The 26,912-nt window shown below is 40.5% G+C and overlaps 1 protein-coding gene across 7 annotated transcripts in view; it reads right to left on the bottom strand.

Annotated features, from left to right (window-relative positions):
- The window catches only part of Arhgef6 (Rac/Cdc42 guanine nucleotide exchange factor 6), a 121,806-nt gene that overhangs the window by 2,493 nt on the left and 92,401 nt on the right, over window positions 1-26,912 (bottom strand). For 3 of the 7 annotated variants that reach the window (XM_063246456.1, XM_063246455.1, XM_063246460.1), the window contains 12 exons: window positions 23,602-23,740; window positions 21,432-21,491; window positions 19,299-19,445; window positions 12,799-12,885; window positions 11,939-12,017; window positions 10,892-11,037; window positions 9,726-9,851; window positions 8,138-8,158; window positions 6,593-6,686; window positions 5,442-5,519; window positions 3,040-3,139; window positions 995-1,049 (listed from right to left, as the gene is read on the bottom strand). In XM_063246456.1, the coding sequence (XP_063102526.1) occupies window positions 995-1,049; window positions 3,040-3,139; window positions 5,442-5,519; window positions 6,593-6,686; window positions 8,138-8,158; window positions 9,726-9,851; window positions 10,892-11,037; window positions 11,939-12,017; window positions 12,799-12,885; window positions 19,299-19,445; window positions 21,432-21,491; window positions 23,602-23,740 (1,132 nt within the window). The remainder of the gene's footprint in view (window positions 1-994; window positions 1,050-3,039; window positions 3,140-5,441; window positions 5,520-6,592; window positions 6,687-8,137; window positions 8,159-9,725; window positions 9,852-10,891; window positions 11,038-11,938; window positions 12,018-12,798; window positions 12,886-19,298; window positions 19,446-21,431; window positions 21,492-23,601; window positions 23,741-26,912) is intronic. The other 4 variants (XM_063246461.1, XM_063246457.1, XM_063246458.1 and 1 more) reach the window with 3 other exon arrangements.

Genomic DNA, 26,912 nt, shown 5'->3' on the forward strand with positions numbered 1-26,912 from the left:
TGCCTCACCATTCACATTCTTCTCTCCTACAATCTGAGCATCTTCCGAGGTTGGCTCCCTTTTCTCTTTTCTTTTTTTTCTTTCTTTCCATTTCTTCCTTCCTTCCTTCAGTTAGTGTCTCTTGCCTTTCAACCCAAGTGTCTATGAATGGGTCTACCAAAAATCTCTAGCACTGACCTCCTCTCCTAAACCTTAGGCCCGTAATCCCAAATTCCAAGTTGGTGTTTCATCCTGATAGATTATAAGTACTTCACACTCATTAGGTACCAAAGCAAACTCACCTTTCCCCATTACCCTCAAAACGCTTCCTGTATTTCCTGATCTCCAGGAGGGCCACCACTATATCAAACTAGATACTCCGGGGGGAAAACATCATTCTGAATCCTCATTCTTTCTTGGTCCCAACATCATGGCATCATATCTAGTAGTCCGAACTCTACACTATGCCTTTCTCCACCGTGCACTCTGTCTTCACTGCCTCCTTGGCCTGCTCAGTGCAGGATACCATTGTGTCTCATCCTAGCTTTATAATGATCTCTTGAGTGGTTTTCCAGTATCTGCTTTCTCCTTTCCCACCCACGCCTCCACCCTTGTCAGCAGTTACAATCTCTGTGTGCAGGTAGAGTATCAGGGAGCACCAGATCACATCTCCAGAGGCATCCGCAAACCGCATTTTCGAGTTCTCTGTACCCTTACACACCCATGATCGACTTGCCTTTTCTCAGGTTCTGTTTTTAGACATCAGGCAACAGGAAAGTCATAACTAAGTTTGGGGCCTATCATAAACTGCCAAGTAGGAATATAAACAAGCCTCAGAAATTTAAACCTAAGGTCCTATGGTAAAATCAATAAAACCCACTTTGATGATACAAGGAAAATAAAAATCACCACTACCATCTCACGCTTGGACATTTCCTGACAGCATCTACCAGTGGGTGGCAAGGAAAACAGAGTGTTCATGTTATCTGAGAAGATGACTTTTATATTTCATTACCTGCTTCAGTTCTTTGACCTCATCCTTCAAGGCATACACAGTATCAACAAGGCTCCTAGAACACACAGAGAAAGGTCAGAGATGACTTACTGGCACTAAAGTATGAAGTAATATTTAGCTCTATAAAAGTACAGATCCTAGAAGCAGTGGACTTCCTAGCAGATGGGGAGTGGTCCTCCCTGAATGTCCCCTCATTCTTTCTCTTCATGGGAGAACAACCTACCAGTAGACATGCTGGTCCCAACACAAGGTGATGGCACCTCTCAATCTACAATGTTTCCTCCTGTTCTGATTGCTTCTAGTTATGCGGCCAGGAGACATGAGACCAGGACCATAAAAAGGGTTTTCTTTTTTGACCTTTGGGTACAATTGGCAAATAAAATTGTATGATCCTTTGATATATGTTTACACTATGAAATGATGACCACAATCTAACTAACACACTCATCACCTGATCGTCACTATTTTTGTGTCCCCAATGAGAACACTTAGTGCTACTCTCTTAAGAAATTTCATGTCTATAAGATAGTGTTAATAACTGTGGTCAACATGAAATATGCTAGGTCTACCAAAACCTATTTCATCTTGCATAACTAGAACTCTGCACCCTTTGGCCAACATCTCCCCATTTCCTCCACCCCTTCCTAGTGTCTGGCAACCATGATTCTAGTTTCTGCTTCTGTAAGTTTGAACTTTCTTAGACTCCCATCCTATGGTTTTGATTGCTGTAGCTTTAGGGTAGGAATGGATATCATTTAATGTGCAAGAAAAGGTATCTTGAGGCCTTGAGTGCACTACAGAAGCTTCACTATGGCACTGCCCTTCTTGCTAATCTGACCCCCTATGAATTTACACAACTCAAAGTCAGGGAATTACTTCTGGAAGATCCCTCCCACCAAAACTCCAAAAGAGAATGAGGTGCTCTGACAAGGTTATGGGACAGTCTTTCTTCTCTGGCTTTTTCCCTGGACAAGAAATTTACAGGTCTAGGTTCCAGTTCTAATCCTGGCACTTACTAGGTTCTCTGACCTTGGGTAACCAGTTTCTTCTCATCCTCATCTTCAAGTCTTAGTTGCTTCACACACAAAGTGGGGATAATATCACTTTCCTTGAAATCCTCTCAAGGTTGTGAAGATTAACAAACTACTACTAATAATTATTATATCTGTCATTATTCATTGATTGTTAGTCTTTATACTTATTATATCTGATCACACAACAACTCTGAAAGAATTGCTATTATCCCCATTTTACTAATGAGGGAAACAGAGGGATGCAGGGACTTGCCCTGCTCACAGCTAATGAATGGCAGGGTTGGAAGTTGAACCCTGCCTGCTCTCTTAGGCCCAAGTGCTTCACCATTTTGCTGCACCACTTCACACACCAGATGTAAAAGCACACTGGCGATGCCAAGCACTTTGAAATGTGCTGCCCTATGCAAATTCTGGCCTGACTTCAGAAATGACTCATGTTTAAACAAATGAATTATTTGGCTACTTCGTGCTGATTTCAGGAGCTGTAAGGTATTAACCTGATTTTCCCTCATTAGATCACATGTGTTACTGTGGAAGGTGGATCAGAGCTGTACCGTGTTTTCCCTGAACTTCAGTTCCCTCATCTGCAAAAGCGGGGGTCATTCTTGTCTCACTGGTATGCTGTAAGATTTTAAGTGAGGCAGCCATGTGAGAGTCTAGCCCCTGACTTGGTTTTTCCAGTCCTTCTGGTCAGGGAAATGAATGCTCTAGCTCCCCCAACACCTCTTGAACCCATCAGAACACTGGATTCACAGAGGTTCTGAAGCAGCCATGCAAGAGCTAGCTGGCCAAGTCACAGCCGGAGTGTAGAACTTTCTAGAAAATTCTTACCCTGCGTCTCCCCTTTCCTTCCCCTTCCCCTTTGTGAGGGGGGCAGCACTCCCAAGGCTCCTGACTGAATGCTTGCCCAGAGGACCATGTCTCTAGATGCCAAAAATTAGTCCTTCAGTGGAGACCCTGCAAACCCTTTGCCCATGACAAGATAGGAAAAGTATTGCCTGCTCCACTCACTTTTCCTCAATGATGGTCTGGCCATTGCTTCTAGTTTCTTCAATGATGAGTTTCTCTTCCTCAGGGAGCAAGACTTGTGGAACAGAATCTTTCCGAGCACCTACAAATGAGAGTTGCAAGAAGAGGATCAAGGAGAGTTACTATCAAAGATTATCAATAGCTATCGATTCCATTCCTTTCCTAATAGCAGAGTCCTTGTTCACAGCATGCTGCTATGTTGCATTCAGAGGGCAGGCACCCAATACATGTTGACTAGATCTTCCCGACATGGGAAAATCTAAGTGACCAAATGTGTTTTGCATTCAGAGAAACCAGTTGGACTTTGCTATTTCACCTCCTTCAAGTGGCTGACCAGTGATCGCTGCCCCTGAAACTCTCCAGGGCACAATACACCACACTCTTTGCTGTAAAGGCCAGGCTGAGATGAGCACTGCTGGGAACACGTTGTGCTCGAAGGGCTTTAGCAGGAGCATTGCGCCCCCATCTTTTTACAGTCCTATGGGGGGTCACTTGGAATTTTGGATCAAGAGACAGTGTCCTCACTGCTTTCTGCTCCTACTGACTCCAGGCTCTGAGACAGAGGAAGTGGCGGGACAGACAGCAGGCTCACGAAACAGTTCTCAACTTCCAACTGGATCATTTCTCTCAGCGCTCAGATGCTTCAGGCCTGGTCTCCATAAGTCCCTGGCTTCATCTCTTCTAGGTCGAGGGCTTTCAGTTTTGTATACACTCACTGTCTTCACCAATTGCTGCCTGCTTTCTAGACGTGGGATGTGTCTCCACTGTCCCCAAGAAACAGCACAGCATATGTGCTTAATAAAGGCACTGAAATTGACAGACTGACTAAATATGGCAAAAACTAAGAGCCATCAGTCCTGGGGAAACAGGACCTCTGGTTGGGTAGGGACACAGGACCACTGAGATGCAAAAAGTCCTGCCATGGCGCTAGACAACTCCCACACAGGCAAGGGAGAGGAAAGGCCAAACGTGCCTCTGGGGGTCAGAATACCAGCCGGGGCCTTTGCCTCTGAGTAGATGAGTGGAGTTGAGTGGTGTGAAAAGAGCAGTGTGAGGGATGAGGGAAGGTTTGCATGAGGGATGCCTCCTCCTAGGGTTCCTCTGTCCTCATCCCTATCCCTAGATTTCATGATGAAAATCACCCTCATCTTCCTTTCCTAACTCCTTAGAACTTATCCTCTGAAAGCACAACCAGATTTTAGCTGTGAGGCAGAAAGTATCCCTTCTTCATGGACAAATGTACTGATTTCCGTGAACACACTCCTCATGAGAGCCTTAGACATGTGCTAATTTAAAAGAATATGTCAAAGCAGGCCACCTGGGAAGACCTCTCTCATGCCAGGTGGCTGAGCACGGGATATCCAAAGTGGAGCATGACGGGGCATTCATTTTCCCATGGATGTGAAGACCTTACATAAAGTACCCTGAATATCTATGATAATGAAAGACAAGGCATAATTCATGACCTAACTTTGAAAAAGTACAAGGGTGCACCAGGAAACATTATCTGGCTTCAGTTTTCAAGCCAAGTGTCATTCAGGGTGTGTAATACCATCACCCGCTGGCTCCTGATACACTTTGAACATTCTGAACAGCCCCTGCTCTGCAGCTACATCTCGATTTTTAGCGCAACTTTGAAACTGGAGTCTAGTGAAGCATTGTTTGCTTAAATATGCAGCTGATTAAAGATAGTAATTTTGACTTCCTTTCCAAATCTGCCTATAAGATGAGATTAGCATCAGTTCACAGACACAGGAACTCTCTGGGCTCTTTAATTCCTAACTAGTGCTGGCAAAGGTATCGGTACTTCAAAGGAGAATGACTTTAATTTTTTTCCATTTGTATCACCTCTAACTTTTCCCTTCTTGCCTCTCTCCTCTCTCTCTCTCCCTCTCTTTCCCCCTCTTTTCCCCTCTCTCCTTTACTCTCCTCTTCTTTCCCCCCCCTCTCCTCCTCCTCTCTCGTTCTTTCCCCTTCCTCTCTCTGAAAAGCAATGGTGGGTAAACAAACTGCAGAAGCTAAAACCACCTTATCTGAAAGATGCAGTCCTGCACCACTCCTCTGCACCAAGTCACCGCTCTCCACACCCTGCAACCCAAACTGCACTGCTTCTTTTGTTTTTCTAAGAGGCAATGAGCAGCAAAGAAGAAACATCATGCCTTAGAGAAAGTACTCAGAGAGCTATATCTTATGCAAATGGGAAAGGGACAAAGAGATCATGGGAGAGGGAAGGAGCAAAGGGGAAGGAGAAGCAAGTGGAAGTGAGATGTGTTATGTGCATGTGCCAACTCTGTATGATGAATGTAATCATGACGTAATGCAAATGTACCGATTTTTTTTTTAAAAAATGAGAAAAAGTACTTTGGGGGAATTTGAGCCATTACCTTGTTGGAAATTGGCGCTGGTACAGTAGGCTTCAATCACCTTAAGAATCTGCGCATCCTCCTCTAGAGCAGCCGTACCTATGGAGTTTAATTCATAATGACTCCTCAGAGAGAGATGCCCCTGCACCCTCCCAATGACGCAGCACCCTGCACTCTAAGGGCTGACTCATCTGGCCAGTGTGGTTCTGAATGGCTGGAGAGAGTTACCAGCCCTCATGGAGAAGAGTGGGAGCAACCCCACAGAGCTCAGGGTCAGCCTTAGGAGCTCAGCATGGAAGCACCTGCTGCTAAACTCAGAGCCCTAAACGTGTGGAGGTTCCTCTCAGTCAGTCCAAAATCCCAGCCCCAGGCTTGGCGCTGACCCAATATATCACTGCTTTCTTCTCCTTTAAATTTCAAGGCTCTCTTTCTTTAGGAAGCTTTCTCCATTAATATCACCTATCTTCTCAACCAGCCAGCACATACTGAATCTCTCCCATCCCTCCCCCACCCCAGCTCATTCGTGAAATGCCTGCATGGCATTTCACCCTATTAAAAGGTTGTTGTGCCCACTCAAATAGGGGTGGGGAAGGTCTGTGCAGAGCTGAAGTCCAGCAAAGACTGATCTAAATTACATTTTAAGCTGATGTAGACCTATCACCTTTCTGTGAGACATCACTTCCTCCTTCACATGTATCCCAAGCACACTGTTTACAGTCTTGGAGGCAACTAGGTATATATTGATCGGCTGACTTTGCCTCAAAATAAAGTCACATGGCCTAAGTACCCACAGGCTAATTCCCTAGGCTAACTCAAATGTCACTACATTGAGACTTCTATAGGATTTCAGCCTTCAAGTCCATTTAGTGTATCTCTGTACAGGAAAATAGCTCAGGCATTAGCAACTAAGAAAAAAAAATGTGTCCACAGCAAATGGGCCATTCTAGTAGAGTGAAATGTTCTGTATCATGAAAATGACACAGATGATGTCTGCCTAATGACAGGAAGTACAGCAGGAGGCAGCTTACTCAAGAGCCTTAGAGGTGACCAAACCTTTCTATGTGTTTTTGTAACAGATGATGCTGAGAACAAATTGCTCTAATTATCTGCTTCCAAAATATCCTCATTTTGGTTCCTCCACAAATAACTTCTAGAAAGTACAAAACACATACTTTTCCTAATCACGTATTCCTCTTCTGATGGTTTTCTCTCAGTCTTTCTTTTATGAAGAAACTTCTTCATTGTTTTGGGGCTTTTACTGGACTCCTATAAGGATAAAGATTTCTTAATAAATTAAAATTCTCCCTCAAGTGCTAATGAAAATAGAACAAATGAAATTAAACAGAGTGCTTCTTAGTCTGACAGTCTCAGGAATGCACCAAATTACCAGTATACATATAAAAAGTGACTCCAACAAACTCTACAAGGTTAAATAAAACAGAAGCAATTGAGAGCTTCCCCTGAAGTGTCATATGGACGTGAATAAGGATAGAGTGTGTCTACTGAAGATGAAGCAGGCCCAATGCCTTTGGGGTATCATCTGAAGGGAAAGTAATGCATGTTAACCTCATAAAAAAGAAGAGTACTCCTTACTGGGTTGTTTCTTACCAACATGGTTCCAAGGGAATTAGAAAACAACTGTAAGCACTAATATTTATCACTTTCCTAAGAGCTGCAAAACTAGTTCAATAAGTTATCCTGGGCAACAGTCCCATGTAAGAGAATATAATTTTCATTTATCAGATGGAAAAATTTAAGAAAGAGAGACTAAGTAATTTCCCTAAAGTCATACAGCAGAGCCAAATGGAAGATTTCCTGATGAGTACTTTTGGGTTAGGAGTAACATATCTATGGCCAACTTTAACTGTATAGGTACAACGTCCTATTTAATTAGCAGACAACTGAGATGAGAATTGTTGAGTTTCTTTTATCATATGAATAACCAGTAAGTTGAAAAAGATGTTCCTTAAGAAAGTTCTCTAAAAGATATAACTGCATATATATTTAAGTGTATAAGATAGATAACCATATTACTGAGTTTTGTTGGATTATTGAACAAAACTGTTTGCAGTCTCACTGTTTGAAAGTCCCCTCTATATCCTTTAATTTTGTAACTTCAACAACTATTTCTCAGATGACAATATGTAATTAACTAGTGATTTCCTGTTTATTTTTTCTGAAATTCTGAATAACTTGTACCCTTTTTCTGTTTTTTTTTTCTTTTTTCCCCTTAAATAAAATTAAAAAAAAAAGAAAAAGATGTTCCTTGTCAATATCTAAGGATGTTTATAATCTTACACTTTGGGGGAAAACCCTCATGATTATCTTACCCTAATCTTCCATGATGCATGGATAATGATCACTATCTTAAACTATATGAAACAAGAATTTGTTTTACATAGCCACAGTGATTGCATTAGAGTTGAAAAGAGATAAGAGAAACTCGCATGTGACAAATATAACAGGACAAAAACTGTATTTAAAAAACAATAGTGTGGGCACTTAGAAGGCATTACATATAACGTGACATTTTTATATGGATCTCACATAATCCTACTTTTTGAAGAAAGTACTTACATGTCAGAATTGCATCTTCATATTTTAGCCACCAATTATAACAAAGGACAAAACAAGTATGAGGGAAAGCTTCATTCACCAAAGGTTACAGCACAACATTATGATGTCACTGTAAGCCAAAGATATTGTTCTACCCTTACCTTTAAGATATAAGACATCCTCTAAAATGAATATGTAAAGAAAGAGAAGATAAGCGTGAGAGGTCGATGGTTATAATGATCAAATCCATTTATCAATAATTCTAAAACAACATTTGAAATGTTAGTGTTATCATAAATTACACAGAGAGAACATCATCACATTTCCCACATTAGTTTCAGGTGCAATATCATCATGCAAAAGTCCAAAGAATATAGTTCTGTGAGGAACAACAAATGCTGAAAATAACTGAAATATACAGTACAGTAAGAATATATTAATAACTCTCTTCCCCCAGCAGAAACAAAGTGATCATGCCTTAGTTTTAATAGATTAGTCATGTGAAGGATGAAGTCAACTTTACCCTTCAAAGCTCACCTTAATTTGAACTTAGTAACTGGCAATTAAAAACCAACCATAATCAGAAAGGAGACCTAGGTAACTATGAAATGGCACTCCTAGCTTAGGTAATCAAAGAAGAAAGTGGATGATTGAAGGAACTGCAGATCCATTTCCAAAGCAAATCTTAGGACAGTTTCCTGGTCAAATTCTGAATAAATGTACACGATAAAGATTCAGCTCAAGCACTATGTCTCCTATCATGCCAAGTTGCAAAGGTAAAAAAAAATTCTCTAGTGTCCAGATACTGCTCTATTTTTTTTCTGCATTAAGAGCTGTAGGAAACAATTCACCGAAGCAGGAGCATGGTGGTTTAAGTTGAAACACATTCAAAATGAACTAGGTCTACATCATTCATCGAAAAACACAATTGATACAGAATTATAAGCTGCCTTTGCATCATAAGCTAAGGTTCATTTTATAACTGCCAAAAACTCATTCTTCACTCAACAAAACCTATTTAAAGAACAGTTAATTCAAAAATGAGCATCTTTTCTGAAATCTGAAACAATTAGAAACAGGTTAGAGGGGAGAAATTCACTGGATGAAAAAGGTAACATTCTACCCAATTATGGAAGCTAGTGACTGACATTTCCTGACTTCAACTTTGAGAGGAAAAACAACAGCTTCGAAATCCCCACACTGCTCACATATTAGCTGTCCTCTAAAGCTGCTGCTGAAAAGCCCCTCTTTAAAAAGATATTCCTTTCCTTAACTTCTTTTCCCTTTCCTAGCACAACAAATTATCACTTTCACAGTTTGGACTTAGCACTTGGCCCCTCAGCACTTTGCTGATTTGGTTTAATAGAGCAAAGTGCTCCAAAATGCACAGCTTGGTCTGTTTATTTGGAAATTCAATTCCAAATGAAGTGGCTCTGGTTTAAGATACGTGTGTGGTTAATTAATTTAAGAATTAACAGAATCATGTAAAGGTAAAGCAGAGGTGCTTCAAGAGGAGGCAAGGGAAACTCAGGCAGTACACATAAACCCTGTGGATATTTGACAAATATTTGTAGATGGACAAGGAGAAATGGAAATTTAGGAAGTAAAATATCACTAAGTCTGGCAATTCAAGATTGACCGGCCACTATCATCTATTATAAACTCTAGCACATTTTCATAGTATGAGTTGTAATAAGCGGCACAACTGGCTTTGTCAGAAGCATGTTACACAATATGTAGCAAAATTACCTCTTTATAACCTAGTGCTGCTGATGGTCTAAGTGGAGGTGCAGGTCTCAGACAACTTAAACTCCACGGTTTTATAATTTGAGGAGGCTCCAAGGGTCCTCGGGGCTGTCCGGAAGAGCTAAAAGACTGGGAAAATGTCTGATGAGATGCTGGCAATCTGCCGCCTGAACCCGACCTTGTGCCACACCGTCAGAGACATAGCAAAGCCAGCCACAGAAGGGGAAAGATGGAAAAATGAGAGTCTCTAGCTTGAGAACTGACACTTCCCACGCAAGATTAGGGTGTCATTAAGGAAAAGCACCAAAATTAACTCATCATCCCTTGAAACTGTTCTTATCCCCCCTCCTGCAGTTTCATTGCAGTCAGACTTTTCTCCTTTGTAGGGGAGGGGAGTGGAGTAATAGGCAGCACTTGAGTTCAGTGATGTGTGCGGCACTGTACTAGGTACATAAATAGGATACTTCATCACAACAGCCTACAGCGTAGGCTCAGCAAGGTGAAGTAACACGCTAGTAATTGACAAAGACAAGATATGAACCCAGTCTGATGCCAAAGCCCATATTCTACCTCAACACATAGCACTCAAAACACAGATTTTGGCATCACAAGGTTGAGTGTTAACAGACAACACAGCACACCTTCCGTTTCACCCAGCAAGTACAGTAAAATCTCATCAATTCAGATTCCATGAGTTCTAAGTCAGTGACAACTCAGTAGCAGACAGTATGACATGTTTACAATTGGAAGAAGTTACTGAGCGAATGCGAGGGGATGAGTGAGATTACAGGGAGATGTTTAAGTCCTTAGGGGAGTGAGCTATTTGTTTGGAGAGCACGTGATTAATATGAGAATAACAGCTGCTGAGTAAGTCTTGTTTATCATTAAAACATTTAGTAGTACTTCGGGTTAGAGACACTTAGCTAGCAGTTAGTTGGAGTAACCGAATACTGTCAAACCAAATGGGACGCTTCTAGGTGACACCTTATTAAGTTGGATAAGCCTCACAATGAGAAATTAGAATTAGTGAGGTTTAACTGTACTTCAGAATCTACAAACACAGACTCCCCAGAGACAAAGGGCGTGCTCGCTGCTTCTTGTAAGCACTTAACAGGCAAGGTATGACAAAATCCTCACGAATCACTAGTTAGAACAAAAGATCTACTTACGGAATGAGCACTACATGATGATGATGATGTTTTGGATAACGAACTGCAAGATGCAGGTCCTCTGGTCAGTCTGTTCAGCTGTTCCAACCATTCCTGGAAGTCCTGGTTGTTATTGCAATGGATCACAGTCCTCTCTACTATGTTACCTGTACCATCAGTTGGGAATATTTGAGAAAACACAGGAACCTTGAGTTTGTCTCTTTCATAAATACACTTCATGTAACCAGGACTTCAGTGTCTATTTTCAGGGGTCTTTGTACCTATGGGATAAGCCTTTTAAACTTCTATATTAGGAACAGATGTACGGTGAGAATAAAGTAAATAAATGTTTGTGTCTGATTTATAAAGATAAATGTCCTTGATTTCTAATGTTTACAGAATCTCAGCAAGGTCCAACTAAGACTGGTTACAACTTTTAGGAAAATACCAAACCTTGGGCTCTTTATTGTGAAAGAAGGGTGTCCTTAAGGCCAGGGCCCATGAACCTTTCTGAGCTGCAGTGCTAAATGAATGCAAAAAGTTCAGCCATTACATGTAAATTATACCAGCCTTAAAAAGAAATAATAGATGAAAATATCAAGGAGCATTATCGAGACCTGACATTTTGTTCAATTTGTGAAGAAAGTCCTATGGCTTCTTAGCACTTTTCAGGAGGAGCACCAGGTCTTGCTAATTCATAGGCTGATGTTAAGATCTCTGATAAAAGTCCACCTCTTTGGCTCCTCTGCCACCGGGGAATAGATGACAGAGATGAAGAAAATTACATTTACATCAACCCATTTTGTTATTCCTTTGCTCTCACAAGTAGCTCTTATAGAAGAGAAGATTGAAACTAATGGAGAAGTGGAGGCTTTTAAACAACCAGAAAGCTTCTCTGTTCCAGCACCATACACTAGTTATCCTAGGAAATGGAATACACTTTGCCATATTCATGTGGAACTCATTCATGGGTTATATAATAGAAAATAATGGCATTTATTTATTTAAACTCCACTTCATTCCAAAAAGGATTTGAAGCAGCTACATGAAAAGGAGAAAATTGCCTACCTGTGATTTCAAATGTGCAGTCATTCCCTTCAATTTCGTCTAATCTAGTCACCACCATTCCAGCTATTGGTATTTTTCCCTACCAGAAAAAAAGAACATTCTCATTAAATTTTGTGGTTATACCTATGTATTTCTCTTAGACTTTCTGACCCTCTCAGGAGCTGTTATTAAATAATGGCTAGACATAGTTCCCCAGTTTGTTAATAGATGTTTCCTTGTTCTAAATTTTAATCAGACAAAGAAAACAAGGAAATGTGAGTTGTCTTTACCTAACATATCCTAAACCATAAGATCAAGATTTGTAAGACAGTTTATTTTTCTAATATATTTTCACATGAATCAATAAATGAAGTAAAGGGTCAAATTTTATGAAAATTAGTGATGGCCAGGCCAGAGTATACCATGCAGTAATAACTTATACTCTGTATCTTGGGAACAGACTGCAGGAAGGCTAATTTTCTATGGAGTTTAATGACCTGTATCTTAGAAACCCAAATCATGTGATGTGATCAGAATAAGACAATCATAGAATCAGGTGCCAGCTTGGCAATTTCTCAGCAATAATGATACAGGCCTAGACAATGTTGCTGCTGATTTATCTAGTTGAAAAATTAAATTTCTATTTATATATTCAAAACCTAGCTTGTAACCATAGCAGTGGATTTTCAGGACAAAGTCATTATTGTAACACAAAGGTTTTGATCTAAGGAACATCTGTTCTTACAGGCTGTTTAATTACCAGGAATGGTCAAAACATTCGCCTTTGCTGGCTTCAGCTTTTAATGCTGTAGTACAGATATTATATCTGCACAGGAGCCTGCTTTTGAGTCCTGCTTTTGGTTTATATGAAATCAACTAACCTGGTAGATGAAGCCACTCATCCGAGGACTTGCAGATAATATTATCAAGACATTTGAAAACAACATAAGGTACCGTTCCTCTTTTTCCTGAAGTAGAATGAAAAATATTAAATGGAAAATTTGGTTAAGAATTTCTGGAATCACTACTTTAGAACACAAGTCTTACAGAACCAACTGAGACATTAATAGTGATTTTTTTTTCTTTTTTTTTATTTTATTTAAGGAGAAAAGAAAAAAAAAGCAGAGAAAGGGTACAAGTTATACAGATTTACAGAAAAAAAATGAACAGTAGGAAACCACTAGTTAATGGATTACATATTGTCATCCTAGAAATAATTGTTCAAGTCACAAAATTAAAGCTTGTAAAGTGGACATTCCATCAATGATACTGCAAACAGTTCTGTTCAATGATCCAATAAAACTCTGTGATATCATTTTCTATCTTATACACTTAAATATACATGCAGTTATATAGTTTAGAGCACTTTCTTTTCCTCTCTTTTGTACCATGACTATTACACATTTTGGGTTTCACTGCTCTCACGGTTCTTATTACTTTTTTGGAAGAGAGTAAAACCAAATGTGACATAACAGAACAGAATCGGTCAAGTCAAAAGGGTGGACATAATAGATAGTGTAAAAACATGATACAAGGTGATCAACAATGGTTACCATAATGCCTCCCGCTATCTCTAATAGAATTGCCTATATCGTTAGTTATAATACAATTGAACAAAACAGTAAAGAATAAAACCAACAAAACCAAAACATTGGAGACATTGTAGGTCTTCAAAAGTAGATAAAAGTCAACGAGAATGGGCGTTATAATGAATCTCATTATCTTCACAGCTGATGCCTAAACTTTCGAACCTGATACTATCCAGCAAAACAGAATAGGGGAACATCAGTTAAAAACCAGATGGTGAGAGTAATACAGGGCTTTAAATTGAGGTAATGGAAAGTCAAAGTGGGTTACTATAATATATCCTGCTATTTTTTTTCCTTTAATTAAAAGGATAAAGATAAAAAAGTAAACAATGGAGTGGAGATTGAGATAAAAGAGGGCATAACAACGAAACAGCACAGATCAAAACATAACCATTTAAGCAGAATAGTGTTTCACCACCAGATAATCCCGACCCAAAAGTAGTTACCATATTGTCTCTTTCCTTGAAATCCTTGAGTACAACTTCGTATACTGTAGCATTAAGTATATCAAAACAATGTAAAACCATTTAAGAGAATGACAGCATTACAGAGTATTTAGAATCGACTAACAGAAAATGAACAATGGTTTCTGTATAATCTCCTTGTCTTTAAAAGGTTTTTGCTTATACTATCGTACATAACAAAATCCAATAAGATACAACCTATTTAGACCATTGGAAACAGAAGAACAAAAGCTAGATGAGACTTCAAAACAAGATGATACTAAATCAGTATTACCTATTAAGATGTCATTTTCTCCAAAATAGCTGTTCCTATCATCCAATCTTCTCTGCCTCATTTCTGTTGAGCTCTTTTTCTGTCAGTAGCTGTCAGTTTGTCTTCTTCATTTTGTTCTCTGCTGCATTTGTTGTGGCCTCCCCGCCACTATTTCTGGGTTCTTTGTATTTTTCTTTTTTTTAGAATATCCTGCAATACTCTGTGTAGAGTTGAATTGGTGGCCGCAAACTCCCCCAGTTCCTCTTTATCCTGGAAGCACATCGTTTTTCCATCAATTTCCAGGGACAGTTGTGCAGGATATCTCAATCTTGGCTGGAGATTATTATCTTTCAAAGCTTGAATTATTTCCCCCCACGCTCTTCGTGATTTGATGGTTTGTGCAGAGAAATCTGCTGTAATTCTGATGGGTGTTCCCTTGTAAGTGGTCTGTTTCTTGTCTCTGACAGCTTTTAATATTCTGTTCTTGTATTGAATTTCTGGAATTTTGATTATTATATGCCTGGGTGTTGCTCTGTTTGGGTTGTAGATAGCTGGGGTCCTGTATGCCTCATACATCTGAGTATCTTTACCTTTTGCTAAATTAGGAAAATTCTCCTGGATTATTTCTGTGAGTAGCTTTTGTAGTTCACTTGTTTGTGTCCCTACTTCTTCTTTTATGTTCTTAATCCTTAAGTTATGGATCCTCTTATCATCTTCCTGTCTTTGTATTATTGCTGTTTGTTTCTTTGTTATTTTTAAGAAGTTTTTCATTTCATTCTCCCATATTACAAGTCTGCCCTCCAGTTCAGATAGTCTGTCCTTAGTTTCTTTCAAGCTGTTATGCCAGTCTTCGATAGACTTCTTAGTTTCTTGGTAGTCCCTTTGAACCTGCTTCACGTATTCTATGCTTTCTCTGTTTTCTCCATCAAACAATTCTCCCCTCTTTTTCTGTTCTTCCATTCCACTATCTGTTTTTTCTTGGGTGGTGCTTAGCATTTCTCTAACTATTCTGCATACTTCTAGCTTCAGGTCGTTGATAACTTCATTCCTGAATTGGTCTATGAGGCTCTCTATATGGCGCTTTATGTCTATTGGTGCGGTGTCCGCTATTGACTGTTTCTCAGGATTGGGGGCTGAGGAGCCTTTCTTGTTGCTGCCTCTTCCCATATTCTCTGTTCCTTATATATTCAAGCTTATATAGGAGACCCAGCTTCTCTCCCTGTCAGCTACAGCCTGATCAAATTGCTCCGGTTAAGTGTTCCCACCCACTGCAGCACACCAGGAAGTTGCAGATCAGGCAGCCTACGCGGGGGTCGCCCCTCCCGGCCACCGTCAGGCTCTGGGATCTGGGTTGGGCCAGCCCACCGGGTCCGCCAGCAGCGTCACGCAGGCCAGGCACTTTTCACCAATCCCGCCCAAGAGGGGGATGTGTGGCTGGAGTCGCCACCGCGCCCTGCTCCTGCAGGACTGCCGGGGCCCAGAAAGTCCTCCGCTGGAGTCAAACTGTTGTAGAGTGTCAGTTTCTCTCACTCACCTCACCACAAGTCAGTGCACGCCTCCCTGCCCATCCAGTTTTCGACTCCGTTCGCAGACTCCCGCTCTCAGAGCTTCCGCGCGCCTTGCCAAGCCGCTGTAGATGCAGTCGCCAGCTGCGCGGCGGGAAACCCAAATCGCGGCTTCCAATGGCATGGGGCCCAGCCTCCACACCAAGGCTTTTCTGTTCCTGTTTTAGCACCAGAACTGCATTCCAAGTTGGTTTCTCTCAGCCCAGTTCGTTCCTGAGTCAGCAGAGCATATCTCCACCTGCTTATATCTCCTTAGTCCACACCATTCCTGGCTTCTGAGCCGAGTCTTTCAGAGAGCCTCCGGTAGTTGCTGTTATCTGTCTGCCATGTTCTCCCGGAAGTCCACCTTATCTTTGATAAAGGGGCCAAACATGTTCACTCAGCTGACTATGGAGTTCCAATAGTGATTTTTTTAAGCTATCCAGTTTAGAGCCCAAAACCGGTTGAATTTTACTCTGACATAAACATAAATCCACAATAATTTTCTCTTTCCTATGCATAACAGTTACACACAAAGAGCTAGGCTTGTCTGCGAAGTATACAAGCCAAGCACTCACACCGTTTACGCAGCCAGTCTGCTGTATGAGTCCTGGCACAAAATAAATCTCTAGGTTTACAAATAGAAATATAATTTTACTTGAAAAGTAAAATGGAGCAGTTTTCAAGTGGTACTAAATTTATTATGCTCTAATGGGTATGTTAAATTTTTATTCATAAAATTATTTTAATCAATAAGAATAAGATAATATATTCATGTGAAACAAAGAAGTAAATACATTTAAATATTTTCTGTGACAACGGAATATTATTCAGTCACAAAAGATGAAATTGTGGCATTTGCAATAAAATAGATGGAACTTAAGACCATAATGGAGTAAGTCAGATACAAAAAGTTAACTACTGCATGGTTTCTCCTAAATGAGCAACCTAAAAATGATTAAAATGAGAGAGACTGTAGGAAACAAAAAGGCCGACTTCCTCGTGATGAAGGGGTCAGGAGGAGGAGGAGGAGGAGGAGGAAGAAAGGCAGAGTGGGGATAAGGGAATCAAAATGATCAAGATCATATATGTAGCAGTTCCTCAAGATGAATGTAACTAGCATGTACTATAACTACACACTCATTTAAACATTTGGGTGACTGTGTGAGTGTTTGTGTGTATATGTGCGTGGCACAGGGGATCAGACAAAGGGTCTTGAGCACATACTCTTTACTCAAGCTGTATCCCCATCTTAATTTCATGTTTTTTTTTATTGACACATACTAATTGTACCCATCTGGAAGACACAAGGTAACATTTCAACCCATGTACATATTGTGTACTGATCTAGTCCACATGATGAGCATGTCCACCATCTTAAGCCAATCATTTGTTTATGGTGAGCCCAAGCAAGATTTTCTAACTCTTTTGAAATACACCATGCATTAGTGCTAATTACATCTTACGGGAGGAGCTGTAACACACAAGGGCTGCTCGGGAGCCCTTAAACAGATGTGTAGTTAGTGGATGAAAAGCTCCATTTGGCTTCCATACTCCGATCCTCATTGGTGTCCCAGCTCCTTCCTCCCATTTGAGAGGAATAACTGTTCTTACAAGTGCTCAGCATTCTGGGCTCCTTCTATTGTCCAGTTTTCTTCTACAGACATCTCTCACATCCTCTTTCAGCCTGCATCCTCTCCTACCTCGCCAGCTTTCCCCCTTTTGCCTTTAACATATTATGCACATCTCCTGTCCTAAAAGGCCTTGCCTGCCCCATGTGGCTTCTTATAGGTAATATCATGCTTCTTGACATTTTATTGCCAAATTACTCACTGCCTTCATTTTCTCCCCATTGATCCTTCCCTAACTGCACTCCCCACCACTCTCCCCAAGTCATCAATAACTGCCTTCTAGCAACAGTCAATGGCTTCTTGTTGGTCCTCCTGCTCCTTGACCTATGAACCCTCTGCAGCACTCAGTTCACTGACCACTTTCAAGTGCTCCTCCAGGAATTTCTAGGACAGCACAATCCCCTGATTCTTTTTCTACCATCCTATTTATGTTTTTTTTCCTAGCCCCGATACCTCTTCTTTCACCCAAGGGATTTATTTCAAAGATGTGAATGACTAATAGTTAGACCCTCTGCATTAACATTCCCCAGGGTATGTGGGTTTCTAATGAGATTGCTTATTAACCCAAAGTAATGAAGCTCTGCCAGACCCATGTCAGGGACCACAGGAAGATGGTTTGGGAGAGGAGGACAATTCTAACACCCGATGGATTGTACCAGGTGACGTAATCAACATTTTTTCCTTACCCTGAACCCTTTCTAAGACAAATAATACATCTTCAAATCCCTGCTTCTCTTTGGATAATTCCTTCCCAGGGAGGCATATCTGTCAGGGACATATAAATGTCTATCTGTCACTTATATTTCCATACCACTTTCACAGTGACCCACGGGACATCTCCAACTGGCTAACTTCAGTCCCTTGAAATTCAACAGGTCAAAAATGGCATGTGTCATCTCCTGGAGTCCATGGGCCGCCCCTTCTTGTTGACTTTCCCATCTCAGTGTGTCCCAGAGATGCCCTCTGTACTCCGTTCCCTCTGTCTCCCCCATGCCTGGGCTACTCCTCCCTTCCCGTGCCAGCTGCCCTTTTTGCTTCTAGTCTCATTCTGACACATACGGTGTTCAGATTAGGTGTCATAATTTTCTGCTGCTTATGGCTCTTTCACTGTTTTCCATCATCTGCTTTCTCAATCCAAACTCCTTTAGCCTGATGTACAGCTAAGGTTCCTCCTAACCTAATTTAACCTTTCTTTCACTGTGCCCAAAATACTTCCTCTGATCTCAAAAGTCTAGTTTCTTGACTGCCCTACAGGAAAAAAATAAGTCACATTCTTGTTCTCCTGAGACAGAAATGTTGTCTCCCTTATCCTTCCCTTTACTTTCTGTGGTTCTCGTCCTCCTCCTCGTCCTCCTCCTCGTCCCCCTCCTCGTCCCCCTCCTCGTCCTCCTCCTCGTCCTCCTCCTCGTCCTCCTCCCTCCTCCTCGTCCTCCTCCTCGTCCTCCTCCTCGTCCTCCCCCTCGTCCTCCCCCTCCCCCTCCACCATTCTATCACCATAAAGCCTTCTTGGTCTCTCCCTTCTCTGTTTCTACAGCTATGCTGCTGAAGCTGTGCCATCTGACATTGACTTCTGGGTTTGTTTTCCACATGAGGCTTGTGTGATTTTTTGTTTTTTGTTTTCTGTTTGTACCGGGGATCAAACTCACAACCTCGCGCTTGCCAGGCAGGCGCTTATGCAACTGAGCTAAACCTCCAGCCCATTTCATCTATTTTTAACGAGTTCTCTAAGAGTGAAGATTGTGGCTTATTCCTTTCCTGTCTCCCAAAGCACCTACTGCCGTGTTGGCCAAAGAAAGGGCATCCAGTTTCTGACTTGAATGCTTAAGCACTTGATCTTGATAAATAAAGGAAGAAAAAATATGAAAGACAGAAGAAATAATGTTGATTTGAAATGCCTTACCTCACATGTTCCATGCTGCACCATTACTTGTGACATAAAGATGACGTTTCCCAGGGTTTTAATATCGTCCCCTTCCCATGCCTGAATGGGTTCAGAAAGTATCTGCAACTCCAGCTGTTTTCTCTTCCTCAGATCTTGGCACTGCCCCTACAGGACCCAAGGGAACATAATGAAATAAGGATGCTTATGACTGGACCTGTGTTGGTTATGACACCTAAAACAACATCAAAGCCAGGTATGCTCTTAGCTCTCAGATTCCCCTGAGTTTCCCTGTGGCTCACCCTGCATCTTATGACCAGACCCTATCCTGACAGACAAAGAGATCTACTATAGATCTACTATTACAAGTGGTATAAGAAAGGGCTCTTTTTCATTTTCCCAAAGCTTCAAGATAAAATGTCATAATTCTCTGCTGGGTTTGTTTCTCACTGCCTGAAAGAAATCTTGGAAGATGAGCAGCTGAATCACATCACACAGAGCCAGGAGCATAATTGGTGCCCTCAGATTCCCCAGTTGGGGTCCCTGCTCTAGCTCCTCTCCACCATGTCTATCTTCAGGTAAACAGGGGTTTACTTGCAACATAATTTTATTTTTCCAATACACGCTTATTTTCACGTAAGGTAAGCGCTATAATAACTACAAAACCCAAAGGGGGAAAAAGAAAGACTTCGAGAGTTGTGAAAAAGAAAGAAGACTGGCAAAAGAATATAAATTCTTCCTTTATGCCACCGTGAATCATTCTAATGAAACATATGCACTACCCTTTACTCGATTTAGGGAGTAGCGACAGAGTGCTATAAAAACACTAAATTAATTTTTAACCCTAAAATGACTGGGGGAAAAGGAGACAAGGTTGAACATATGATGCTAATCTGAAAACTCAAATGAAGAAATAATTTAGTTTGCCAAAACTATGCTTCAGAAAGTGTGAAGTTCTCTTAGAGTAATTTAACAGCCTTCATTCCAAATTGAATACAAAAATAAGCATATGGTTAGTTATGTTACTGTTTCCAAATGAATGTAATGTCACAGTATTTTCAAGTGCTTTTTCTTTAAAATCTCTGCTGCCTCATTCAGCTAAATGGAGCCTTGGAGAAATAAATTCACTATATAGATATTTTAAGCACGGATAAGTGGGAATAAATATACTTCAATCATCAAAGCAAATTTTACAACGCAATCAGAAATACAAGTTTTTTAAAGAAGGATATTAAATTTCATTTGCATAGAAAAATAAAAGAGGCACAAATGACAATAAATCCCATGGTGGACTGTTCTAGTGGACTGTTGCATTAAGTTGAGCCATCTAAATATGCCAGTATTTGCCTGTTTGGGCTCACAACAGCAGTCATTGTAACCTAATGCCTCACTCTGGTCTTTAACTTGCTGTTTACCCATGGACACATCAGTTACTGATCTTCCAACAGCACTGAAAATGAGGCGATGGTGAATACTTCATCTCAAGCTTACAGCAATGATCAATAAATAAGCATAGATCTAAGTCACTGAGGATGCTACAGAAATGTCAAAAATGGATCTAAACTTAATCCATCACCCTAAAATAAGGTTTTATCTCTTTCTAAAATGGCAGCAAGTGGGTTTACACCAGTGGGTTCAAGAAGACATATTAACCATGGTACTCGAGATCTAAGATTACAGACACCTTTGGTGGCAATCTATATAAAGCAATTGTATTTCGGTTATGTCATTTTTTTCCTTTTGTGAAGGATTTCTTTTTCATATGCAAAGAACAAACTCACGTCTTTTGACATAAATAGTTAAATCCAGTATTGATGCCAATCAGTGAATGATGAGTTACACAGACATGGGGTAAGCAACAGGGGTAAAGATAAAGAGACAAAAGGAAACCCCCCACCTACACAGCAATGCTTAATGTGGCCAAGACTTCAAATGTGATTGCTTTATATCCTCAGCCTGGCAACCTTTCATAGGTAAAGCATGATTTTTGGAGGACAAAATGAAATGAAGCAATCACAGCCATGCTGTCATGAAAGCTTATTATTTCCATTCTAAAGACCTTTGCATAAGGAAAGAGACACTGCACATGAATCATTCTTTCAATAACAAAGTATTACACAAAATGGAGAATGACAGTTTTAGAATATTACATACCATTAGCGTTTTGAATGCTATGATTGCTTTCAGAATATCCTGATGATCTGGATGAGTATCCTGTCAAAGGAATCCAGTTTAAGACAATATTAGAGGCGAAAGGATCATCAGTTGCCATGGGGTAGGGGTGGGAGAAATGTGTGGCCACAAAATGATACAAGAGAGAATCTGAGGGCATGATGGAATTGTTTTGTATCTCAATTGTAGTGATGATAACATGAAACTATACTTATGTTAAAATTCATAGAACTGTGAACTGAAAAAAAATTTCTTAAGCACCCAATAATTAGAGGTACTGAGATTCCAAATACAGGTCTATTTTTAATTCTTAAGTTATCATACAACTGACCTTTAAGACAGTTGGTGATACATCATAGTAACAACACTGCAGGTGTGGTTTTTGAAAGAAGAGTTCTCTTTTCCATTTTCTGTTGTATTTTGATAACTATTTAATAGTAAATATAGTGATTGACTATTTGGGGTGACATAATTTGGTCATATAGAGTATATCTGGCACAGAGGTATGTGGCTTGTATGGGGCATCACTTTGGGGTATGTGGGACTCAGCTGAGGAAAAGAGAAAACCTAATCTCCTGCTCTACCAGTCTGTAGTGAGCAAATACACAACGGAGCAGACTAAAAGTCTGTCCCAAGCCAAGAATGGTAAAGCCAATGCAAAGTAAGTTAGCATACCTCTGTAGTCATATTTATCCCTACCCAAATCAGCTGACAAATGAGAGTTTCAACTTCTAATCTACCACCATCAGCATTCGTGCCACATGACCAGAAATCTGGATAAATTATCTTAGCCAATGGTGCACTAGCATGAAGCGGGTGAATTATCTGATGACAGGAATGGAAGGCAACCAAAGACAGTGTGACCAAATGGAGGCAAGACTGGAAGCAAAGCTCCACTATAAGGAAGGCTGAGACAGAGGACAGAGGCATGCAGAACATCTGCTGCCTGGGGTTTTTTCCCCCTCAGATTGAATGCATAGTCGTACTTCAGCACTGAGAAGTAACAGAAACTGGGGCCACTAGTTTCTGGATTTTCATGATAAGCAAGGAGGGGCAAACCTCAAACGGTTCAGCAAACTGGTTGAGCTTATGGAAAGGCATCCACAGGTCAAAACCTTCCAGGCCCCTAACTGAAATTTCATTCCGGCAGGCTTTGCTCACCCGCTCCTCACTGCCTCCAGCTCTCAGGTAGGTCAAATACCCTGAGAATGTGGTTTTGCTCAGAGTGCATGCTTTTCGATCCTTACAAATGCTGACAAGCCTGGCAGCATGCAACCTTTTTCTTTAAAGATAATCAACCCTTTTCAAACCTCAAAACCTTTACCCAGACACAGGAAGAGCAACTAGGGTGAATGCTGCCTCCCCCAGGGGGCCTTCCTCCTCCATACCCCATGCACAATCACAAAAGGACAGCTCAAGGAGCCTTCGCTGCTGACTGGTTTTTAATCACAAAAGGATTTAGGCTCTTAATGACAAACTTCAATTATCAGGCCTCATTGCAAATCTTAATATTTAGGAAAGATTATAATGCCACTACAACTGTTGCAAATTAGCTTTAAATTCATAAACAAAATGTGGGGGACATTGATATGTAGAGAGATACAATGACACTAGAACCATTTAATCTTTAAGAAATACCAAAATCTTCCATTGTAATCCAACATCAGAAAGCCAAACAATCCCAGTGGTCTAGAGGTAAATGTTCATGTGCACAGTGAACATGTTCTTCATATTTTTTAATGTTGGTTTGCTTATCTCTCACAATAAAATTGGTTAATATATCAGAACATCAGAGGTTTCTAAAGATCTGGTTTTGACTAAACCACCATCTCATTTCATCTAGATGAGAGTGCAAAAGAAAACCAAGTCAACCAGTAAACAGACTTGAGGGAAGCAACACAACTGAGGCTTGGAGAAGAACAGGGGAAACAGTGGACTACTGTGAATATGTGATAGGAAAGAAGGGAGATTGTTTTGTATCATAAAGGAAGAAACTAGAAGCTTGAGAAGAGGGAGGATCAGGTCAAGTACATTTTGAAGTGAAGACATTTTCTGGATTCTTAGCAAGGCTTGCTTGGAGGCAGACCGGCTTCTCCTCCCAGAGAAGAGGCCCTGACTTAATAGGAGAGGTTGTAAACTTGGCTTCTCTTACCTCCATATGCCGTTCCAGCTCTTGCAAGAGAGTAACATACTTTTCCAGTCGCATGAATGGTTTGCTGAGACTTGTGGTTAAAATGAGGATACCTGGGCTGGATGCGCCTTGATTTTCCATAAACTTTTCCAGATCATCACTAGCAGAAGAGTGAGTGGTTTTGTTAGGGCTCAATATCCCATGTAAAGAACTATCAATGTAACAATATTTTATAATAACATTTACAATACAAAACCAAATAAAACACCGATTAACTGTTCCAAATGCTGTCTAATTTTTTCCAACTCCATTCAACCAGCCTTTTCTCAGCATTCCTTGGGCATCAGCCCTGCACTCAGCATTCATGATCCCTGTGATCATTCACTCATGCAACACTTACTGATCAAGCATTTATTAAGTGGCAGGCTCTGCTCTCTGATGGAGATAGAGCAGTGAACAAAAGAAAAATTCTACCCTTAAGGATCCTGAACCCAGGAAGATGGTGTGTATGGTCTACCAGATGACATAACTTACTGTTCAAAAACTCTATTTTCTTAATGCTGTCAATACTTACTTACCATTCCTATGGGAAGGTTAGCGCCTCACTGAGCACTCACTTGTAATTATCTGTAATAAAGCCCTTCCTTCATGTAGCAGCATGTTGACAAGTCTAACCACAAAGTTGCTTGGCCTAAGATCTGAATTCAGTGCTGCAGGCTACATAAATATTTCCAGAAAGCAACAACTTGGGAAAGATTCTAATAGTTTATGAACTATGTCCTGTAATGCTTAATTCTCAACTGCTGTTTTCTCTACCCTTTAGTACCCTTGGAGATGGTCTTTTCTCCAACAACAGAGGTGTTAGGTCCTCAAGGTCATTTTAACAGACATTTAAGCAAAATACAATTTAAGAAAGAAATAATATCCAACTGACAACATATTTTGAAACTTTTGTTTGCTTCCTTGGCCCCTTGACCTTCTTGGTTGCTCATGTATATCTGGCAAGCCCAAGTCTCCTGCTGATCTGTTTAGTTCTCTCCATTCTTCTGCAGCCACCTAAGTCTAGGCCTTCAACGCATTCCAACTGGCTCACCTCAATAGGCCAACTGGTCTCCTGGCGTCTAGACTCACTTAGCTGCAAGCTGGCCTGAAGCCCACCACTTTACTTCAACTGCTTTCTTAATAAAACTTTCAAATGCTTCCAAAATCTTAACTTTTTAGAATCCTATGGACTTCACCGCCCTTGCTCCCCACTCCCCAGCAGGAAAACCCTAGTAAAATGTGGCCTTCTAGTTCTTTCAAGAGTGCATTTTGTGTAGTAGTTTCCAACTGTGGTGTGTTGCCATAGGTTGTGGAGTGTGTTCAAAGAAACTATCAGTAATCAAGTACTGGAGATGGGGAGGAGAGTGGAGTACAGGTGATCTCCCTCAGTAATAAACACTTACTGTTCTTGGGCTTCTGTGAGCAGCAGGAGAAAAGGACAGGTTTTCAACTAACACCCCTGCAGCCTTGAGTCGTGCGGCCACACACTTAAGTCACAGAAAGAAAGGGGCTGGGAATGGCAGTCTTACTGGAACCATCCCTACTACATAATTACCAGTCTTCACCATTCTGTTCCAAAAGCAGCTGAGGGGAAGAAAGTGCCCTGAACTTCAAGTCATAAAACAGATTTGGTGACCCAGGTTGAGTTGTGTGAGCCTTAAATGTAGAGACAAAACCTACTTTCTAACACAACTGTGCAGATGAAATCAGCAGGATTTGTAAGGTTACTGGTTTCTGCTAAGATCCATTTTAAAGATGAGAAATGTGAAGTTCAGGAAGAGCAAGTAATAAATAGGAAGTGGGGCAGGTGGGGTTTATACTAGGTTTGAAGCCAAAGCCTCAGGATTTTCAACAAGACACCACCCTGGCTCTCTACAGGAAAGGAATTTGTAAACTTTAAAGCAGTCAGTAAATACATCATCATCATTAATATTATTCTGAGACAAGACAAATATCTTGCTAGAAATGTCATCTTTTAAAAACTACCCGTATGCATGATTTCCAACTTAATGGAAATTCAATTGATGTTTAATTTCCAATCATGAGCATAAAATACATAAATCATTTGAAAAATCCATCACGTATAAAATAAAATGAGGAAAATAACTTGGATTCGGAGAGTGCATTTGCGTAAAAATGTTACTGGAAGGAAGATCATTTTCCTAATTTCTTTTCAATTTGGTAAACAAATCTTACATTTTATTTCCATGACTAAATGCTGAATGCGTTTCTAACATGCTATTCTAATTAAGGCCTGAGTTACAGCAATTAAGACTAAATGCTATGGGTTCTTTGTTATTGCTTTTCGTGCAGCACTCTAACTTTAAGGCTTGCCAAATACAGTATTATTAAACATTTCAGTTTTTTCCTTAAAGGCACGTTCTCCTCAGCCAAACAAGTTTAACACACATACTAATATCATTACACACAAGTGTAGTGCCAAATTGTATACCAATCTGTCTTAAAAACTCATTTTTAATTTCCAACAGTCTGCTTCAAACAGCAGTAGATTAAGACTTACTTTTGCAGTTTAATATATTCTGTATATGTGATGTGATGCTACCGAAGCAGGCCTATTTGAAACTCAACCTACATTTATTTATCTTGCAGAATACATGGTGGTGAGGCTCTGGTATGTTCTCAGTTGGGCTAGAAATCTATAGAAAACCATAGTATATCACAGTAATACTACAGAGACTATTTCATATAACTGTTTCTGTTAAATCTTCTGATAGATTTCAATTCTGAACAGTGAAGAATCTAGCAGAGAGTCAAAGACTCCTCCTCTGCACCTTCTACCCTCCCCACTCAAGACTTTCTTAGGAATTGCTGTGCCCTGGAAAGAGGAGATGACTCAAAAGGAGTTGAGAGGCCCCAGCCTCCAGCCAGTGGAAAACTCTCAAGGGTGCGTCACATAGTGGATTGGGTGGGTCCGTGTTTTCCCTTTGTCATTTATCCATTTCCCAAGTTTAACCTGTCAGCTCTTCTATCTCCACCACTTTTTATTTGTGATTGATCTCACTCTCTCTACTGATTCCTCAAAGGCAGGGCGAAAAGCTCAGAACTAAGACTCAGAATTTTTCTTATGCCCCTTGTCCATGAAGTAAATACACAGCTCTCTGGACTTAAAGTTATGACTGCCTGCAACAGGGGTAAAAAGAGGGTGAATAAAGCTAGAAAAAAGCCAAGTACACAGGGTGTTTGCTGGCAGTCACTGCAAGAGACTGAAATGAATTCCGGATCCCTCTTGGTGCCAACTCTTTCCTTTTCTCCCAGCATTCAGTTTTAAC

The sequence above is a fragment of the Cavia porcellus genome, unplaced genomic scaffold, assembly GCF_034190915.1.
Source record: "Cavia porcellus strain 051 isolate PalLab524CR breed Dunkin Hartley unplaced genomic scaffold, mCavPor4.1 scaffold_3, whole genome shotgun sequence".
NCBI lineage: Eukaryota > Metazoa > Chordata > Mammalia > Rodentia > Caviidae > Cavia > Cavia porcellus.